Below are 17895 nucleotides of genomic sequence, written 5' to 3' on the forward strand. Positions count from 1 at the left end.
CTTGAGGTGGGCAAGTGCATACCCTTATTCTGAGTGAAGGTATCCAGCCCACCAGTGTGTGAGGGACTGGAAATTCCCAAACCCCTTTAGTGGTTTTGGAGAAGCAAGACGGTACAAGGAAGTACACGTGGTACTAGTGAGACAGTATGGCCAAAGAGGGTGGAAGCCAAGTGAATGCCAAGCTGCATCCCTAGTTCTTCATGGGGTGGGGTAGCTGCTGCTGAGCGGGAAGGCATGCAATGTCCCTGAACCCATCACACTGCAAAATCCACCACCCCTTGGACCTCTCTGCCCAGTTATGGGTGCTGTTTCCCCAAGAAGACAGCTCAGACAAATGGATAAAAGTCCCAGACATCAAAATCAAGCAGGCTCAGCATGCCTTGCTTGCTTGCCACTAGTGCTGCCAAAATGGGCTGTCACCAGCCTGGGTGTTTCTCCGTGTGAAACAACAGGAGTGATGACAACGTGCTGGTGGGCACTGCCAAGAACCACAGCTGGAAACACCTCCATGGTGAGCCCGTGATGGCCACCACATAAGGTCCAAGTGGTGGCAGGTGCTGGGGCAGTAGGTGAGGGGGGCAGATATCTCTGCTCAATCTAGATTTGATTTCCTATCTGGGATCCTGTTGAGCATCACTACATCAGGGCTGTAGTTGTCCCCAGACAACACCAGCAGATCGAGGGTGTGCTGGTCCTAGAGCACAAACTCCACAAAGGGTCAAGTGACAGCCATGTACATGGATCCAAGGTAGATGGTCAGGTTGTGTGGCAGGAGTAGCTTGCACACATCTGGAGGGTGACCAGCCCCGAGGTGTTGTGCCTGGCCCCATCCCTGTGCAGTCTCCCCACTGCCCAAAGCTGGTTCAGCCATCAGTGTTTAAGAAGATGGTGAGAAGCTGATGAGCAATTGTGAGTAGGATGGAAATTGTCACCTCTTGACCCTGTACAGCAACAAGAATTTGTCTGACTGAGCTCATAAGACAGCATGCAAGAACATTTTGCTCTGAAATTCTGGTTTGTCTGTTTTCTTGTTTGTCCAGTAACACAAGTTATCTCATCTGTCCTTGGAAGGGAAGTGGTTGGTAAAGGTAGGGGGGACTCCTCAGAAGAAAAGATTTTCTTTCAAGGTGAATTGCAACAATGGAGAAAACAAAACCCAAGACCCCTCCTTAAAAATGTGTAAAGGCTCAAGTTTGTATTTCGCCATCATAAATTTTCATTTCAGTGGGTGTGCAAATGCAAAAATGTGTGTGGAGGGGTGAAGGTTTAACTAGAATAAGCTCAAGATTGTCAAGCTTTAAAGCAGACCTCAGAACCTGAAGAGAAGGAACTAAAACTCAGGGAAAAGAAAGAAGCTTATTTAAAACACAGTGCTCTGAATTAAGGCAATGTATGTCACCTGCTTGTGCTGTTAGGCTGTTGATAGTCATAAGAGAGGTAAACTTCACCTCGCATGTTGAATCATCTGACGGATAATAAGGATATGGTCTCAGTTCTAGTAGCTTCATTTAGTATGTTTTGGAGGTAGTCTTTCTGAGCTGATATTGATTCTAGTGCTTTGGGAGAGTTGCAGTCCTGTATCAGAGGAGCTGAATTCTAGAGAGAGGTTCAGGAAACACCTGCTTCCCACAGTGGGAGTGAACTGGACCTGTGGGGACACACTGGGTGCTGAGGACAGCCAATGGGAGAGCTGCTCTTCAGGAACTGCCAGTGCCCACCCCAGCACCTGTTCAGGCATGGTTCTGCCGATTTCCACCCTGGCTGCCCAGGCAGTGTGCTGGCAGCAAGGTTTGTCTCTCAGCATGTGTAACATAGCTTTAGGTGTGGTCAGATGAATTTGCTCGTAGGTGAAAGGAGGGGACAGTTTCAGGTGACCGGAATGGAGTTTCTCCCTAAAAAATATGAGGGCTGTTGGCAATTCAGCATCTGGGAATGTCAAAAAAAGTCTCTATTACTGCATCTGGACTGATGTTTTGTTGGTTACATGCATGAGTTATCACAGACACTCCCTGATGTCGGTATTTAGAAAGAAAAAAATTTCCTTAAATGAGTCTCATCTAATTCTGCTCTCCAAGGAGTTGTGCTCTTTGAGGCCTCTTAAACCAATGCCTGATAGTTGAAAAGATAAAGGAAAATCAAGTGAGGGAGCCCAAGTTCATTTAGTAACTACGGCTTTCCAAAAAGACTTCTTGAAAACATACCCTTCCTTATCCCATCATCACTAAGTGCTGTTTTAGTGAGAAGCAAAAAATTGATTGTGAAGAAAAGTATTGCTCCTTTTCAGTATTTAAATTCTGGTGACTGTGGATTGCATAGAGACTAAACCCTATTTTAAGTTATATCTTCTCAGATGAACTATAATATCTGAATGGTGGGTAAAGGACAAGAGTAATTTTTCAGATAATTCTGCCATGAAGAAGGTGTTTTTGTGATTGCTGAGATGGTGTTGCAAAACCCTCCCTTGAGCAGGTTTTTCAAAAGAGGAAGGTTTTGATGATGAGATTGCAACAGCTTTGTGGGCATGAGACTCAATAATAGTCACAGGAAAATCCCTGGTTTTTTAATGCTTTATTCCTATGAGAACTTCTTGCTCAATCAGGAAGTTTCATTAAAATAATGGAGAATATGAACAAAAGAATGAGGATTAGTTATATGAGTAATGATGCAGACATAGGTACAAAATACTTTTTTTCTAGAGCGTGGCTTATTCAACTAACATCACTGTCTGGAATCATATTAAAAAACTTCTGTGTCTCTCTCTGTCTGACTTTTGAAGGGTGGGGATTAAGCTAAGGAAAATTAACAATTATACCAGGTGGAACAGAACCACATTAGTGTATGATGTATGTATTGTGGAGAAGGTTGTTCCAAGACCCCATGTCTGTAAACAACAGTGGGATGGAGAGGTACCAAAATGGTTTTAAATGATTAAGTTGTTGTGGTGAGAAGCTTGGTGCAAGCTAAAGTGTCTGAAAACCCCCCCAGATCTGTCTGTACAAGTAAATAGCCATGTAAAAAATTAAAAATAAGGAAATGGCTAATGTAATTGATTAATATGCTAGCAGTGCTACTCAGAATTTTCTGGTATTTCTCTTTTATCTCACACCCACGTACAAGGCATGTGAACAAGTTGTGCCTTGAGAGCTAACAGCTCTAGTTTGGAAGTAAAGCTACTGCATCAGATAAACTGCAGTGAAGGACAACTCCCATCTCTCTTGAGATCATACTGGTTTGACACGAAGAATCACCTGCCACATGCCTGCCATTACCCAAGACGTACTGTAGGCCACTCTTCCTATTTTCCTAACTACTGTTCAGCTCCTAACTGAGGAGCTGCCGTCAGGATGATGCAGGCATACTTTCAAAGTCTAGGAGCGGTTTAACATTCCACTTACTTACAAAAAAAACTATCCATTGTTTTCATTCCTTTGTGATAGTTGAGAAAAGTAATGAATACATTAGCAACCTTCATACTGCTTGGAGAGAGCTGAGGTGAGTCTGATTCTTTGCATTTAAACAGACACAACAGAAAGCTGCTGCCCTGTGGTTCTGTGCCTACCCATTCAGATCAGAGAGCAGTCTGGATTTGTGGGCTTGCACAGGACTCTGTGGGCTACCCGCTCCAGTAATCAATTACCTCATATTCACTCTGATGCAGAAGTTCATCTAGTTTTGTATCAGGCAGTGATGGCATGGCATGTACCGAATGTCACTTTTGGTCTGGCACAAGAGCAACAGCGCCACAGTGCTCCTTTCCCGCTCCCTTTCCCTCCAGGGCACATGGCCCATAGCCGGTCCTCATTCTGTAGGCTTCTTGCAGAAACCAGAAATAAAAGCAGTTCTGCTCTGGCACTTTCCCTGCACATTCCCAGCTTCCCTTACACCAAGTGACTGCCAAGTGCCACTCATGATCTCTATGGAGAGGTGTTAATGACCAAGGCACATCTCAGAGGTGGAACCATACTGTCCACAGGTGTCTAGGTGAATTTTGTGACAGCCAGAACAAAAGCAGGGAAGACAGGTGCATTTCTGTGGCTAATGGCTGGCACGGCTGCTAACCACTGTGCTCTCCTTGTAGGAGCAATTACTGCCTTTTCATGGAAGCTCAGGAGGGCTGCTCTAGCATGGCAGGATGCATCTGCAGCCTTGCTCAGTAGGCAGAACATACCTGGGCACTCGTACAGGACAGGGAGTGAGTGGGTGATTTCTGTGGCAGCCAGTTGCTACACGCAAACTTTCTCTTGCAGCTCATAGCCTGAGGGGATTGCTAAGTGCTCAACAACTCCTATATTTGGATTGGTAATACTCATTGCATTGCTGCAAAACTGAGACAGATGGCTCAGAAAAGTGATCCCCCAGTAGCCTAGTGTGTTCCCATACTTCCCTGCCATATGTGTATCTGAGTCAGAGATATGAATAGTGGAATGAAGTTATTGATGCTGGGCTTCGGGTGAGATGGAAAAATCAGTGTGTCTGGGTGTGAGTGTTCTCATGAAGGGTTTTTTTGTGGTATCCAGGAACAAGGATCCTGGATGAGTGCCAGAACCTGCTATCTCTTACGTTTATCATCAGGGAATGAAAGCAATAGGAAAGGGGAACACTGGAAAACAGATTAAGTTGTCCCCACCACAACAGCATTAGCTGTTGCACATACCCTATTAAAGCAGGTAAGAGACAATCCCTTGGGTATGTGTCCCAGGCTGCAGTAACAGTTCTGGTCTCTTTGTAACAGGGCAGAGAGGACAGAGGCCAACTTGCCAAGAAGCTGTCAAGAAGGACTCCAGAACGGGTCTATTTTGGCAACAAAGAGCTTCTAGTGCTCAGCCATCTTGTGTACACTCACTCTTAGTAAAGAGAGCAGAAGCAACAGTGTAATCACACACTGTTGTTCCGCAGGTGAGCCTGTTCTGAAAAAACAGTTTAATCCAGTGCATTAGACTGGGAGTCAGGTGTCAGTGTTTCAGTAGTGGCTTTTCCCATGGTCTGCTTTAAGAATATCTGGGAATATCATTTCACTCTTTTCTGCCTGCTTTTGTGAATGGAGAATAATAGCACTGATCTCCCTTGTAAAACTGTGTTGGTGTTTCTGAATGAGAAGTGGTTCTCTCACTTCTTGTGACCTTAATTTTCCCACTTGAACAATGTGTGAATTGCTAGTGACCAGCATAGGTGTATCTCAATGTACACATCGATGCATACCCTGAGGGATTATTATCACCTATGACTGCCTGTATCCCAGCTCATGCCTATGCTGTGACATTATTGCATGGAAGTGAAGACAGGACTTTGGCTTGGAAAAGAATTCAGTAAAGTTACCCTGAGGTACTCAATATCAGGGACTGTGGATTCACACCTCTCCCAGCACCATCAGAACCTACTTTCTGCTTTATATGAGCAGAGAGGGGTAACACTGCTAGCCTGGGATGTGGCTGTTACCCTGCATTGTGGTGGTACATGCTCCTTGTGAGACCTGGGGAAAGTAATTTAGGGCCAGACACTTCAGACCTACATACCTTGAAAATACTTTCTCTTAATTTCCCCATAATTCTATTTCTTTTCTGAAAAGTGACTTTAAAGAACCTTCTGTCATGCAGGAATGATGCGGGAGATAAATGGCCTGAGATAAATACCAAGGAGAAGTTAAGACTGTTATAGGAATTGAAAGTCTTTAGCCTTTAAGGGGGTAAGAAAAAGTCTTGGTCTTAATTGTAGTAAGTATGCTGTTTTAAGATTTGGGGGCCAGTTTTTTTTATCTTTTATCTGAACTGAGATTATCATGTCTATCTGAAACTACAAATATCTCTGGTTTAGTTCTTTCATGATACACTTATCCATCCAAACTGGTCCTTAAATGACTTCTCTGCTTGCCTGGTGGCCTCCAACATTTTGTTCTAACAGCTGGACCACTGCCCGACACCATTACCTCCCTTTGATATGCCTGAAAAGTTAAAGAAGTGGCTTGGTCAAACTCGGATAGGAGTTTTTTTGTTAGAGCCTGGAACTGAGTTCCAGGCTAACACCCCATGCACTGAGAGGGATGATTTCTCACCCGAAAGTCACTCAGCGATCTGGATCTGACTTGGATATGTTCTGGTGAGTGTTAGGCTTATAAGTTTGGATTCAAAATCCTGGGCAACCACAGTCCTTGAGCACATCTGTCAGAGCAAGATGGCCAGTTTTGTCCAGGCAATCTAATGTGATGGCGAGGAAAACAAGGAAGAGGAGAAAACCATACATGCTGTGGAAATGCTGCATCTTTCTGATGCAAAGAGAACAACCTCAAAAAATTGTTTTGCCAATGAGCAACATTGGAAAACAAATGGTGATTATTGTGAAAACAACTATGAAATATGCAGCCTATGTAAGCTACACAGTGCAGTACAACAAATGGCAACCACCTAAAGCTTTCTGTCTCTGGAAAACATATCTGGTCCCAGGTTTATTGCTTCTGAGGCAATGGATTGTAGTAAGATCACAGCAACCAGCTTCTAGGAAAAGTCAGCTAGCTACAAATAATATATGCTGATGATTATACTACAAATATCTTGATCAGTAATCATTTGTGCTTCTTGTGCATGCCAGTTGTAAAATATAGTTATCAGAAGAGCAAGCACTATTCTCATAGAGTTATGCAATAAGTTACAGTAGGAAGAGGGTGGAAAGAAAGAAAAAGACAGAAGAAGAAATTTGCCTGTGCTTCCATTCCTCATATCCCTGCTTTGGGCTGCTGTGAAGCGCTAGGGAGTCAGGAGCAGTGGAGTCTTACCAGGTGCTTCTAAAAGTAACGGGCAGGGGGGTGAAGTCCTGTGCATCATCCAACCCTTTCTCAGTCATGTGAACAAGGTAAAAGTAACTGTATATACATACAGTAAAGGTGAAAATACTGTCTCTGATTCTGTTTCTCTGCACAAATCCTTGACCTTGTACAACAGAGTTTAGGCAGTAGTTATGAGGATGTGGATTTTTTGCAGTTGTTACAGGAGAGCTGGTATGTGTGTGTGCGTGTTTTTGGTCCCATAGAAAAGCATGTGAAGACTAGAATTCGACTCTAGCCTGAACTCAGATTTTCTTGTGCTGGAATAATAAGGAAAGAGGAATTGATTTCAATTTGTTAAAAATAAAATTTCTCCCAGAAAAATGAACATCTGGTAAAAAACTTCACTACAATGTTTACATAGATTAAAATACATAATCTTTATTACCTCTCTTTTGATCATCTCAGATTTTATAAGTAAAAGGCTTGAATCAGCTTAAATGTCCAAGGATTTCTGTTTGAACTTAGATCCCCAGGCATTTTCCTGCTCAGATGTGGAATGGTAATTCACATTCTGCACAGCACAGTCACCTCTTCCTCCATGTTCAAAAAGGGCCAGCAAGCTTATTTGTTAGATCAACCTTTTATATCAGTTATGATCTGATTAAATTTTTCATCTAGGCTTTGCCAAAATCAACCTCAGTTATGTACTTCTATGTGCGTACGTGCATGTGCACAGAATCATAGAATAGTTTGGGTTGGAAAGGATGTTAAAGATCATCTAGTTCCAACCCCTCTGCTATGGGCAGGGACACCTCCCACTAGACCAGGTTGTTCAAAGTTCCATCCCACCTGGCCTGGAACACTTTCAGGGATGGGCCATTCACCACTTCTCTGGGCAGCCTGTTCCTTTGCCACACCACCACCACAGTAAAGAATTTCTTCCTTATATCTAGTCTAAACCTACCCTTTTTAAATTTAAAGCCATTCCCCCCTGTTCTACCACTGCAGGGCACGGACAAGGCCAGAAGGTCTCTCATGCAGTGAAGGTCAGCCCACCGCTGGGAGATGCTGATGTAGACCTTCCCTTCTGCCTGGGAAGCGAGAAAGGTATTGGCGAAGCAGCCCATCAGGTGCTGCAGCACCCACCAGAAGAGAAATGGTGACTTGGCATCCACGTGGACGCAATAGACATTTTGGGACATGTACAGCTCCCTGAAGAGCCACTTGAAGGTCTTGAACTCTTCGTGCAGTGTCATGATGTAGGCAACAAGGAACACAGCCTCCTCAGCTGAGAGGGCACAGGTGATGTAGTGGTTCTGTGTTATGTACTCTGTGCAATTAGATTCTCTGAATGATTTTTTTAAAGCATTTTCCTTCAGAAAGGACACCTTGTCTTCATTAAGTGCTTTACAGGCTTCTATTAAAATTGAACTCACTGAGAAGTTCAGCCTCATAAGATATTTTTGTGCATGCGCATTAACGGTGTAGAAAACAAATGGAAGTGAAACACCAAGAGTTGAAATGGCAAAGAAGCAGTATCTGAGTGTATTCACTACTGTCCAGAAAAAGGATCTCTCTTGAAATATTGCAGAGAGGTCTGATCAGACACCATCAACAGCTTGTTTTGCTGTCCGTGCTTGCTTCCTGCTGGAGAATGTATGCATCCATCTGATGCCCATTATGCAGCTGCTGCCCTTACTTTCAATACTAATAGTTGCATAGCCATCATTGATGTGGAAGCAGCATAAGTAGCGGACGACTTGCAGATGGAAGCTGCTCCACAGCACCCTGAAGATTAAACAGACATGTTGCATAATTACTGGCTTGGCAATGAACAGCTGGCACATATCTCACGGTGTCCCCAAATTCAATTTATGGGTATGTTCTTAACTCCTCCCTCCCCAGTCTCCCTGCATGTGTCATATAGCCCTTAAAATGTCTGTGCATGCACCTAGTGACAGGAAAACCTCATATTTACCTCTTGTATAATTCTATTTTTTTACTTACAGGACTTTTTTTTAAACCATCCAATGTATCAGTTATCACCGCTTCCAAATTGTGGAAGGCTTCTGACATGAAATAAACACTACTTCAATACGTCTCAGTGACAACTACACTACTTACTAGATCAAGTATGTATTAGCTCTTGTGGCCTTTCTAAATATAATTTCTAGAAGGTAATTATCAGAAAACCAGTTCCATACATACCATTTTCCAGCCAAAGAATACAAGATGGAGAACAATCACTCATGTGTCTTCCACCTCTATATTCTTGTCTTCACTATTCTTCATTTCTAATGTAAGGCCACCAACATTCACATATAAAAAGTAAGAGAATCCTTTTGTCTCTGTGTAGACTCATATCACAGCCATTACATTTTTTTCAGCAGTGTTTTCTTAATTTGTAAATTTGAAATTTGACAAACAGATTCTGCTTAAAGTCATGCATGTGTTGTGATGAGCTCCAGACTTACATCCATCACAAGGAACTGGGTTAGCAAAACATGCTATTTAAACTACTGAAGTTAACCGTAGGTTTTCTGATGAGACATTTCTAAGAACTATGCATGCATCTGGTATAACACGCTTATGCAATGAGGGCTTGTGGCATGACTCTGACTAAAGTGAAATCCTTGGTCTCTTTCAACTGTGAATTTGTTCATGTGGATCTCCTGCCATGAGACAGCATATTTGGGGCATGTAAACTTTTTGCAACATCATGTCTTTTTGCTCCAATGTGAAGCAATGCTGAGGCAAAATCAGTTGATCTGAGATTATACCAGTCAGTAAATGTCCTGACTGAGCCACTCCTCACCAGGCAGTCAGAAGGAACAGGTAGGGATAGCTGCAGTCCTGCTGGAGATCCAGTGCAACCTCCTTCACAGACACCAGTGCCTTTGGAAGGAGAATGGCTCCGATGGAGCTAAGGAGCTGGAGCAGACCTGTGCAAAGTGCCAAGGAGTAACAGAGACTCACCTGATGCTGCTGAGAAGTCATCTGGAAAACACTGCTCCTGAGGTGAGACCACTATTCAAGTCTAGAATAGAAATGCACAGCAAACACCATCTTCCTAATCTGATTGTTACAGTGAATTATATCCAGGTGTAAACACCACTCCCCTGCCTGATACCTCAGAAAAGCAAATTGTCATGACAGCTGGTGACTATAAGACCAGCAGCCTCTTGCTGTCCTCTGTGCAGTCCATAGACCAGAGAATTCATCATCTTCCCACCTTCCTACTGGGTCAGCTGGCTGCAAGACCATTTCTCCCCCTCTGCCATAGTCTTAACATGAGACCTCCATTCAGCTGGAGTTAGGAGTATGTAGAAGAAGAATAGCAGGGGGCAGATGCCAACATTCCTGCAGGTGTCAGGGTTTCATTGGGGAAGTCTCAGTTGGGAGCAGAGAGCACAGGTTGCTTTTCCGAAGTACCAGTGGCTGAGATGTTTCAAAGCATTTAGATGCCTTTGAAACTGTCTGCTCAGATGTTTTTAAAACTTCTTTAGGCACTCTATAACCTGCTACACAGCTAGGAAAACCTTCAAGATCTTAAAATATATACATTATATATATATATATGTGTGTATATATACATATATATGTATATATGTATATATGGACCCCTGGTGGCCTAGTGGTTAGGATGCAGCACTCTCACCGCTGCGACCCAGGTTCGAATCCAGGTCCCCCGGGCAGATGGAGCTCGTTAGCCCTGTGAGGCCATCCATCTATGAGAAGGTCACTCTAAACAAACCTACGTCCTGAGGACCTCACTGCCATTGTCCAAGCTTGCTTGGCCCCGGCAAATGAACCTTAGGATTAAAGGGTGGGCTCAGTTCAGCGCAAGCTGTGTCTCACCTAAAAAAATCCGTTGCGCAGGCTTGAAAGGTAAAAGACCTTTCCCAAAATCTTCGTTCGCGAAGACTGGCTATTATATATATATGTACATAAGGAGACTGTTCTCTCTTAGGTATTGAAGTCCGCATTACTAGCCTGGTCCACAACAAACAAGTAAAGCTACATGCAGAAAACGAAATGGGTCTGGTCTTCATAGGAGTCCAATGCAAGATTAACCTTTCCTTGGTCTGTTTTGTTGATGGGTTTTTTTTCCTTGCACAGACATTGCTGCAACACCTTTGCAGAAATCCAGACTAACCATGATCCTCTGGTACTAATAGCCCTGGGAGAAAGAAGGCTGCATGCTTGGTGCTACTTCTCAATTCTGGTGCCTCTATTCTCTGGCACAGTTAATGTTTAGAAACCTGAAAACATACCTCTAAATGATTGCTGTGGAAAATCAAGCTGTCAAAACCTTTGGGGTTTTGGGGGGGGGGGGTGGTTTTGTTATTTTAGCACTAGTTCTACTTTGTGCTGCTCTGTGTGAAATAAGATCCATGCCTTGAATTATAGGCAAAAATCACAAAAAAACCCAACCAAACAAAATAAACTTTAAAAAAGCCACCTATACACCCCCCTCAAAAAAAAAAACGAAACAACCAAAAAACCCAACAAACAAACCAAAACCAGTCAAACAAATAAATAGTGTATAAGTCGCATGAGCCACCTTATTGGAAAAAGTCTTTCTCAGGTATTAGTGAGTTATTGATTTTATAGACTCATTCTAAGTTCAGTTGCAAGGAGCAGCCAAATCTAAATGTACATTTGAACTATATTATGGCACCAGCAATCAGTAAGGTGTCAGGAGACCTCATGATGCCCCTGGATTCTCCTGTTGTAGATTGTATTGAACCTCTGCATATTCTGGGTGCAAAAACAGAGTTACTGGACAAAAAGATAAGATTGAATTTACCATGCAATTTAACAAATAGGCTGTGTAAAAGGGATCTATGCTGGCAGAACTAAAACTGCTGCTGACAGATTTGCAGTGCTGCTCCTTTCTATTGTTCCCTGGACATGCATTGTAGTAATTTTCATTTTAGCATCACAGGAGTTTTTGGTGTGATGCCTATAGTGAAAACACACTCCCCAGTAGGATTGGGGATTGAAATGTCTTCCCTGCGGATGAATGGGAACAGACCTTTCCAGACAATGAGGATATTATCTTCAGGATAGAGTCAATACTCAGTAAACTGCTCCTGGCCTTAATAAATATAGGTAATTGGTTTCAGCTTATTATTTGTTAGCTAATTAAAAGGCAAGATGCACGGGCTTTGCACATTGGTTTTGAGTTCCTCTTTGGCCTCAGCCAGCAGCAATGAATGTTATGCGTTACAGGTCTATTTGAAATCACTTGATATTTTCTATTCTATTGTTAGGACAAAAACATCTGTATCACGACATTTCGTTTCATGACTCTCTCATGCAAAGCTCTGAATTTGAATTGGCACCATTGTTAAAATCACAGTGAACCTGTTGTGAGCAAACAATTTTGCCTCAGTGTGGTTTTTCTGCTTAGGAGGTGCAGGTAGCCACTGTTTTGTGCCCAAGTAAAGGATCTCCTCCACCCACACACCTTCTCGCACCAAGATGAAACTTCTTTGGTCTTGTGCTGGTTTGGGATGTCATACAATGTGCATGGTCTCCCTAAAACTCTCTCCTAGGAGCAGCCCTACCTGACAGCAATCTTCTCTAACATGTGCCTTAGTCACATGCCCCACCTGAGCTGGAAGGTATAGTATGCACTGTATTCACACAGGGGAAGCGAAACCAGACTCTGAGTGCAAAAGCAGTCAGAATTTATTCCTATCTCTCTTCTGCCCTCCCTTTTTTCCTGTTCAAAGCAGTCCCTGCCTTTCCTGCACTTCCCAGCCAGCCATAATCTGACTATTCAAAGAGAAGTAAATTCAAACCTACCTGAAACAGGAGTTCCCAGGCAGATGCACTGACACCGGACAGTCACAACGCAGCAGCACTGGCAGCAAATGGGAGGAGAGATGAAATGACACATCAAGGCAAATGCTACCTCAGCTCACATAGTCCAGTAAAACCATTGAGTAATCTAATTGTACACAGTCAGTGAGCACATCTGTCTGCACAAATAGCAGGGGCCAGACAATGCACCATCTCATCCACCTTTGTCTTGCTGTGCTCTCAAGCTCCAGACACACAGACTCTTACACTGCAGGAACTTCACTACTTGTCTGCATTTGCAGCAGACTTTTAGACACAAAGGTTTGGGGAATAGGTAAGCTGCCCAGTCTCTTAGCAGAGAGCATTTTGCAAGTCAGACTTGCTACTGGTCCAAAGCAGAGCACTCTACTGCTCCCTTCTCCAATTAATTACCAACAGGGACACGTACTCACCTCTGTGCAAACTATTCCTCATCAGCTGCTCAGGAGCAACAGCATGGCATTCTCTTCCCTGCTCATTTATCCTCCTGCGCAGAGAAAGCAAGACATAATTAAACACGTCCTAATAGAGGACAGGCAGGCTGCGGTGGTGAAGCTGGCTTTCTTCTGTTAAATATGACTAGATTTTATAGCTGACACTGGTGTAGTCAACACATGGAGAGAGATCTGTTTTCTTATTGCAGATTAGTGTACAGTAAAGTACAAATTTACATGTGTCACTACTATTTTCCCTGGAGAAGTGTCCAAAGGCAGCCTACATTGGATTTTGCAAATATTTGGGCTCTTGCTAACTTTATGAACATGAACCCAAGGTGTTCCCTTCAGTGGGCAAAGTGGAGCAGCTGGTGTCAGACCCTCAGGGTGGTGCCAGGTCAGGGCAGTGTCCCTGCAGCCTGGTCTCTGCATGGCCAAGGGTCTGCTCCCAGGTGCAGGTGTGTTAGCAGCTAAAGGAGTAAAGCAACTGGATTTTCAGGTTGAGAGTGACCTGCTCTGCCAAGCAAGTCTGACCACAGCCCTGCCTGCTGGTACAGGTGACTGGCTATGCCAGAGAGTGCAGATATATGGGTCACTGTTATTATTTCTAATGCCTACACTAAGCATGTAGCATTATCATGTTCTTTATTCTGACAATATAACTTGTTTCCGGCTACAAAATGAGCAGAGAACCCATAGGGGTCTAGGAACCATCTACTGTCAGGGATGACAGAAATATATATATGTTTATTATAGCATTAAAAAAAAAAGGCAGAAAGTCTTCAAATATGTAAAAAAGGTAAAACAGAAGCAAATTCTGGTGCAAATAGGAAGGGAGTAGCTGATTCTCCCTGCTCTCTGTGCATAAGACAAGAACTAATCATCTTAGATAGCATCAGGAGAGGTAAAGATCAGACACTAGGGAAGCTTTGTAGTGATAAACAGTTAAATGTGGATTAGATTGTCTGGAGAGGCTGGAATTTTCCTGCCGATGGTTTTCGGGAGCAGGTTAGGCATAGCTTTTTCAGCAGTTTTGCAAGTCATACTGGTTCAAACCTGCTAATTTTCTAGGTCTTTTCCAGCTCCTTTTCCTATGATGGTCTATTTTACAGTACCGCAACTTGGCTGTAGCTGGGCTGAGGATCCTATTACACTCAGCAACTGTAACAAGAGGACTTTGTCACCATTTAGAAATATGCTCATAATCTCTGCTAATTACCATTAACATCGGAGTTTGGTTAACCTTGGATAGTCCTGGACCACTCACTCAAGAAGGAAAAGGATTTGTATGATACATTTGTGCTTCATCCTAAGTATAATGAAAAATCCTTTAATAAATGATAAATCTGTGATGGTTTACTTCTTGACAAAGCCTCAAACTGAGGCTTTTCAAATTGCATTTCCTGAGCATTTCAAATTGCCAAGCACCTTCCTCTTTGCTTTTGCTTTGAGTGGAGGATCATGCTTATGTTTTGTCCCTTGTTCTACTGCTTACACAAAAACTTTTTATGGCTCTCTAACGGGAAGGGGAGTGGCTGCAATCACCAGTCCCCATGGGGTAGAAGACAGACCCTGATGGCATTACTGAAGCTGGGACAATTTGGTCTCCCCATACCGGATCACTGGAAGGTCATAAAGAGACTAGAAAACTACTGAAAATCTCCTGCCTTGTACAACATCATATTCCTCTGCTCCTGCAGACAGCTTTGTCTTGTCTCATCCCTACCTGTTAAACAGCTTCTTCCAGGCCAAGGTTTTTTTACTGGAGTCCTCTGTTACCATACATACCTGGCAGCTCGTGCCCTGGCATGTTTTCTGTCCTGTGATGGGTTATTTCACAGTGCTTTCTGGAACCTTCCTTTTGAAGCATTCCTGGATCCTGATTTGAACTGCAATTCTACTTTGCAGTCTCAAAAGTCTGCACATGTTTGTTTCTTTTCTTCCAGTTTTGTTCAATTTCTCTGTTTGAGAAATACTTACAGCTTGTTGCCTGTTGCTCACACTGACAGTGCTTCTTGGCCTAAACCCCAAGCCTATATTTGGGTTAGTTTTTGTTAGTACTTTTCATTTGCAAAGAATGTACGCAAGGGCTTCTTTTTTCCTGTGCCTACAGCAATTATAAGGAAAATGGTACCTTTATCCCTAGGCTGCTTCTTATTGAATCTCTATGTGAGCTCTGTTCAAGTGACTGGGCAAGTTCATGACAGAGGACCATTTTTGGATACACAGCAATTATGTCCATCTCACAAAATCCTGATCTGCAAATGGTTGGAGGCTGGAAGGGTGCCAGGAAAAGCACTGCATTTTCTTGCCCACCTCCCTTGCTCTTCCAAAGGCCTTAGCACATGCTAAGGATACATACTAGTTGGGGATGTTATGACCCTCCTAAGTCCCTGCTCCCTCTCAGGGGTGCGTAGACAATTGCTTTTCTCTCTCTCAGGTCCTTTTCATATACACATGCATAACTCAGGACAGCTGTAAACACTGCCCTGCTCCAGGCTGTTGGTTATCAGCAGATGCCAAAGTTTCTCCAAGTCAGAACTTGCTCAAGACATTACGTGAAGTCAGGTATCTTGGCAGTGGCTTCTGTTTTTTCGGTGGTAACTCAACAATGTGGGAATCTGAGTTGCTCCTGGTGGTTAGCCTCAACAGACCACAGAGAGGTACATCGCATCCCTCAGCAGGCTCTGAGGTTTCTTCCATAGTCAGCTTCCTATGTCCACCATGAGACCACCATGTCTTCTAATAAATGCAGCAGTTCTTGAGTAACTTGGCTTCTCTATCAGAAAATAATGGTGAATTTATGTGCTTGTATTCATACAGTACCATTCTAAAAATTTCAGCAGGGCCATCTCATAGTGGAAGTAAGACTTTTTCCAGGGGCATTAGCTGTGGGATCTCCAGAGTTATAGCCACATTAATCATTAATTCCCCAAGAAACTGCCCTACCCCATTAAATACACTGGCATATTTTTTAATAAGGTCACCTGCCTTGTGTCAGTTGAGATGGAACAATTCCCACTTTCATTACCAGTTTGATCAATTTAATATCCAGCCTGCTCAGGGACTAAGCTCTAGTGATGCTGCTGTGTGTACAGCATGAAATTTGTGGTGTTTTACATCCTGTTTCATTGGATCTAAAAGCACACCATGTCTGTCAATGCCCTCCTGCCTTACCTTTCTCTTGAAAGGTGGATTCTTACTCTTTTCCTTCAGCCAGTCCCGTCATTGCTGTTTCCACACGAATGTGGAAAATTACATAGCCAGATGAGGAGCTAGCTGAAGCTTCTGCACATTCTCAGTTTCTTCTGGGACCTGACTGCTTCCATGGGACTATCAAAACACTTAAAAATTACACCGGGGAAAAAAAAACCACAAAAAACAACAACAAAAAAACCACAACACGCAAACAAAAAACAACAAACAAAAACAAAACACAAAACTTCAAATATAAGCAGGATCCACTGGCAGGCATTCTCTGAAACGGGACGGGTACCTTTCAGTTAGTATGCCATTCTCTGCTTATGTTAAACGTTCAATGCCTTTTCTGCAACATCCCAGTTAACAGCAAGCTGGTACTAAACAGCGGTGTTCCAAGCCGTCAATCAGTGATGTACTACATCCAGCCATCAGGTTGCTGCCCAAGTTTGGGCCAACCTGTAAAGCCGTATCACCGCCGGGTAGAGCGGTTAAACTAAAGGTCTCCACTCCTATCCGCAAGCCTCCGCTGTCATTTGTCCCCTGTGCCACTGGATGGCAATGCTGGCTAAAGTTTCGCGGTCGGTAGCGGAGAGCGGGGAGAGGAGGAGGAAGAGGACGGCTGGCAGCGCCGGCAGACGGGCAGGATACGGACAAGGCAAGGCGTGGCGAGCCCGTGGGAAACGGGTCTCACTGAGACATCGCACCCTTTGCTGTAATTTTCAACCTGAAAGGAGATGTCCGACTCACGGGGTGTGATTTATCAGGACCCCCGCATTTGAAGGACTCGAATAATGGGAAACTAATATATGGTGTCCAGGTTTTAAGCGTCGGAAGTTGTCGGCAGGAGTGACTGGGAGTCACGCAGTGGCTCGGCTTGCTAGAAATTGCCCAATTTTTATACTTAAAAACTGTACTTACACTTTGTAAAAAATGACTTTGTAAGCACGGCACGGCTGGACTCAATGACTATTCAGTGAACTCATTTGAATGTGCATAGACAGGGCTTGCTTGAACTGCTGCATCAAAGAGAAATGCTGAAATGAATCATTTGTGAATCACGGCTTATTTTCTGTTGTTAGCTCATCTGGAATCCCATGGTGATCAAACAGCCTTTTACAATGTGTTAATACATCGCTACTCCATGTGTTTAGCAACAGCTCTGTTCCAATAAATTGTAGGTAGTCATCCATTACAAAGAGGTAGTGTTTTCTGCCGCGTGTAAACCGGCTGGGATGAACTTGGAGGTGAAAATATAAGCAAAATTCCATGCTGTTCCAAACACTCTTTTCCACGCCGCTTCCACTTCAATATCATACATGCTTTCTGTCTTCTTGCTTGCAGGGCACAGTCCACTCAGAAGAGGTTGCCTGCAAGGGTAAGTGCTCCCGTCGTCCAAGAGGCTGCAAGCAGGCTCGAGCAGCCGACACGCCACTTCACAGGCACAGGAATGAAAGGGAGGCAGGAAAAAAACACCCGCAGCAGCAGTTTAAGGTAAGGTCCTGTTTGTCAAATTGGTGGCTGTTCCTATCCTATGCCTTCAGTTGGCTGGGGAGCTTTGGCCAGGCTATAAGCAGTTTCAGGCGTTGATCTGCCCAAATTCGTAGGGGACGGTAATCCTCCCCTCTCTTCTTTTTTTTCCTTTTTTTCACTGTA

The 17895-nt window shown here is 43.6% G+C and overlaps 1 protein-coding gene across 1 annotated transcript; it reads right to left on the reverse strand.

The window, feature by feature from the left end:
- Positions 1 to 592: 592 nt before the first annotated feature.
- GCNT2 (glucosaminyl (N-acetyl) transferase 2 (I blood group)) lies at positions 593 to 16270 on the reverse strand. Its single transcript, XM_027676286.1, is given in 4 exon segments — positions 593 to 858; positions 7758 to 8333; positions 13021 to 13094; positions 16245 to 16270. Coding segments are annotated over 4 exon segments (942 nt in total).
- Positions 16271 to 17895: the final 1625 nt, after the last annotated feature.

Source organism: Neopelma chrysocephalum, unplaced genomic scaffold (assembly GCF_003984885.1).
Source record: "Neopelma chrysocephalum unplaced genomic scaffold, ASM398488v2 Primary Assembly neopelma1_26b, whole genome shotgun sequence".
NCBI lineage: Eukaryota > Metazoa > Chordata > Aves > Passeriformes > Pipridae > Neopelma > Neopelma chrysocephalum.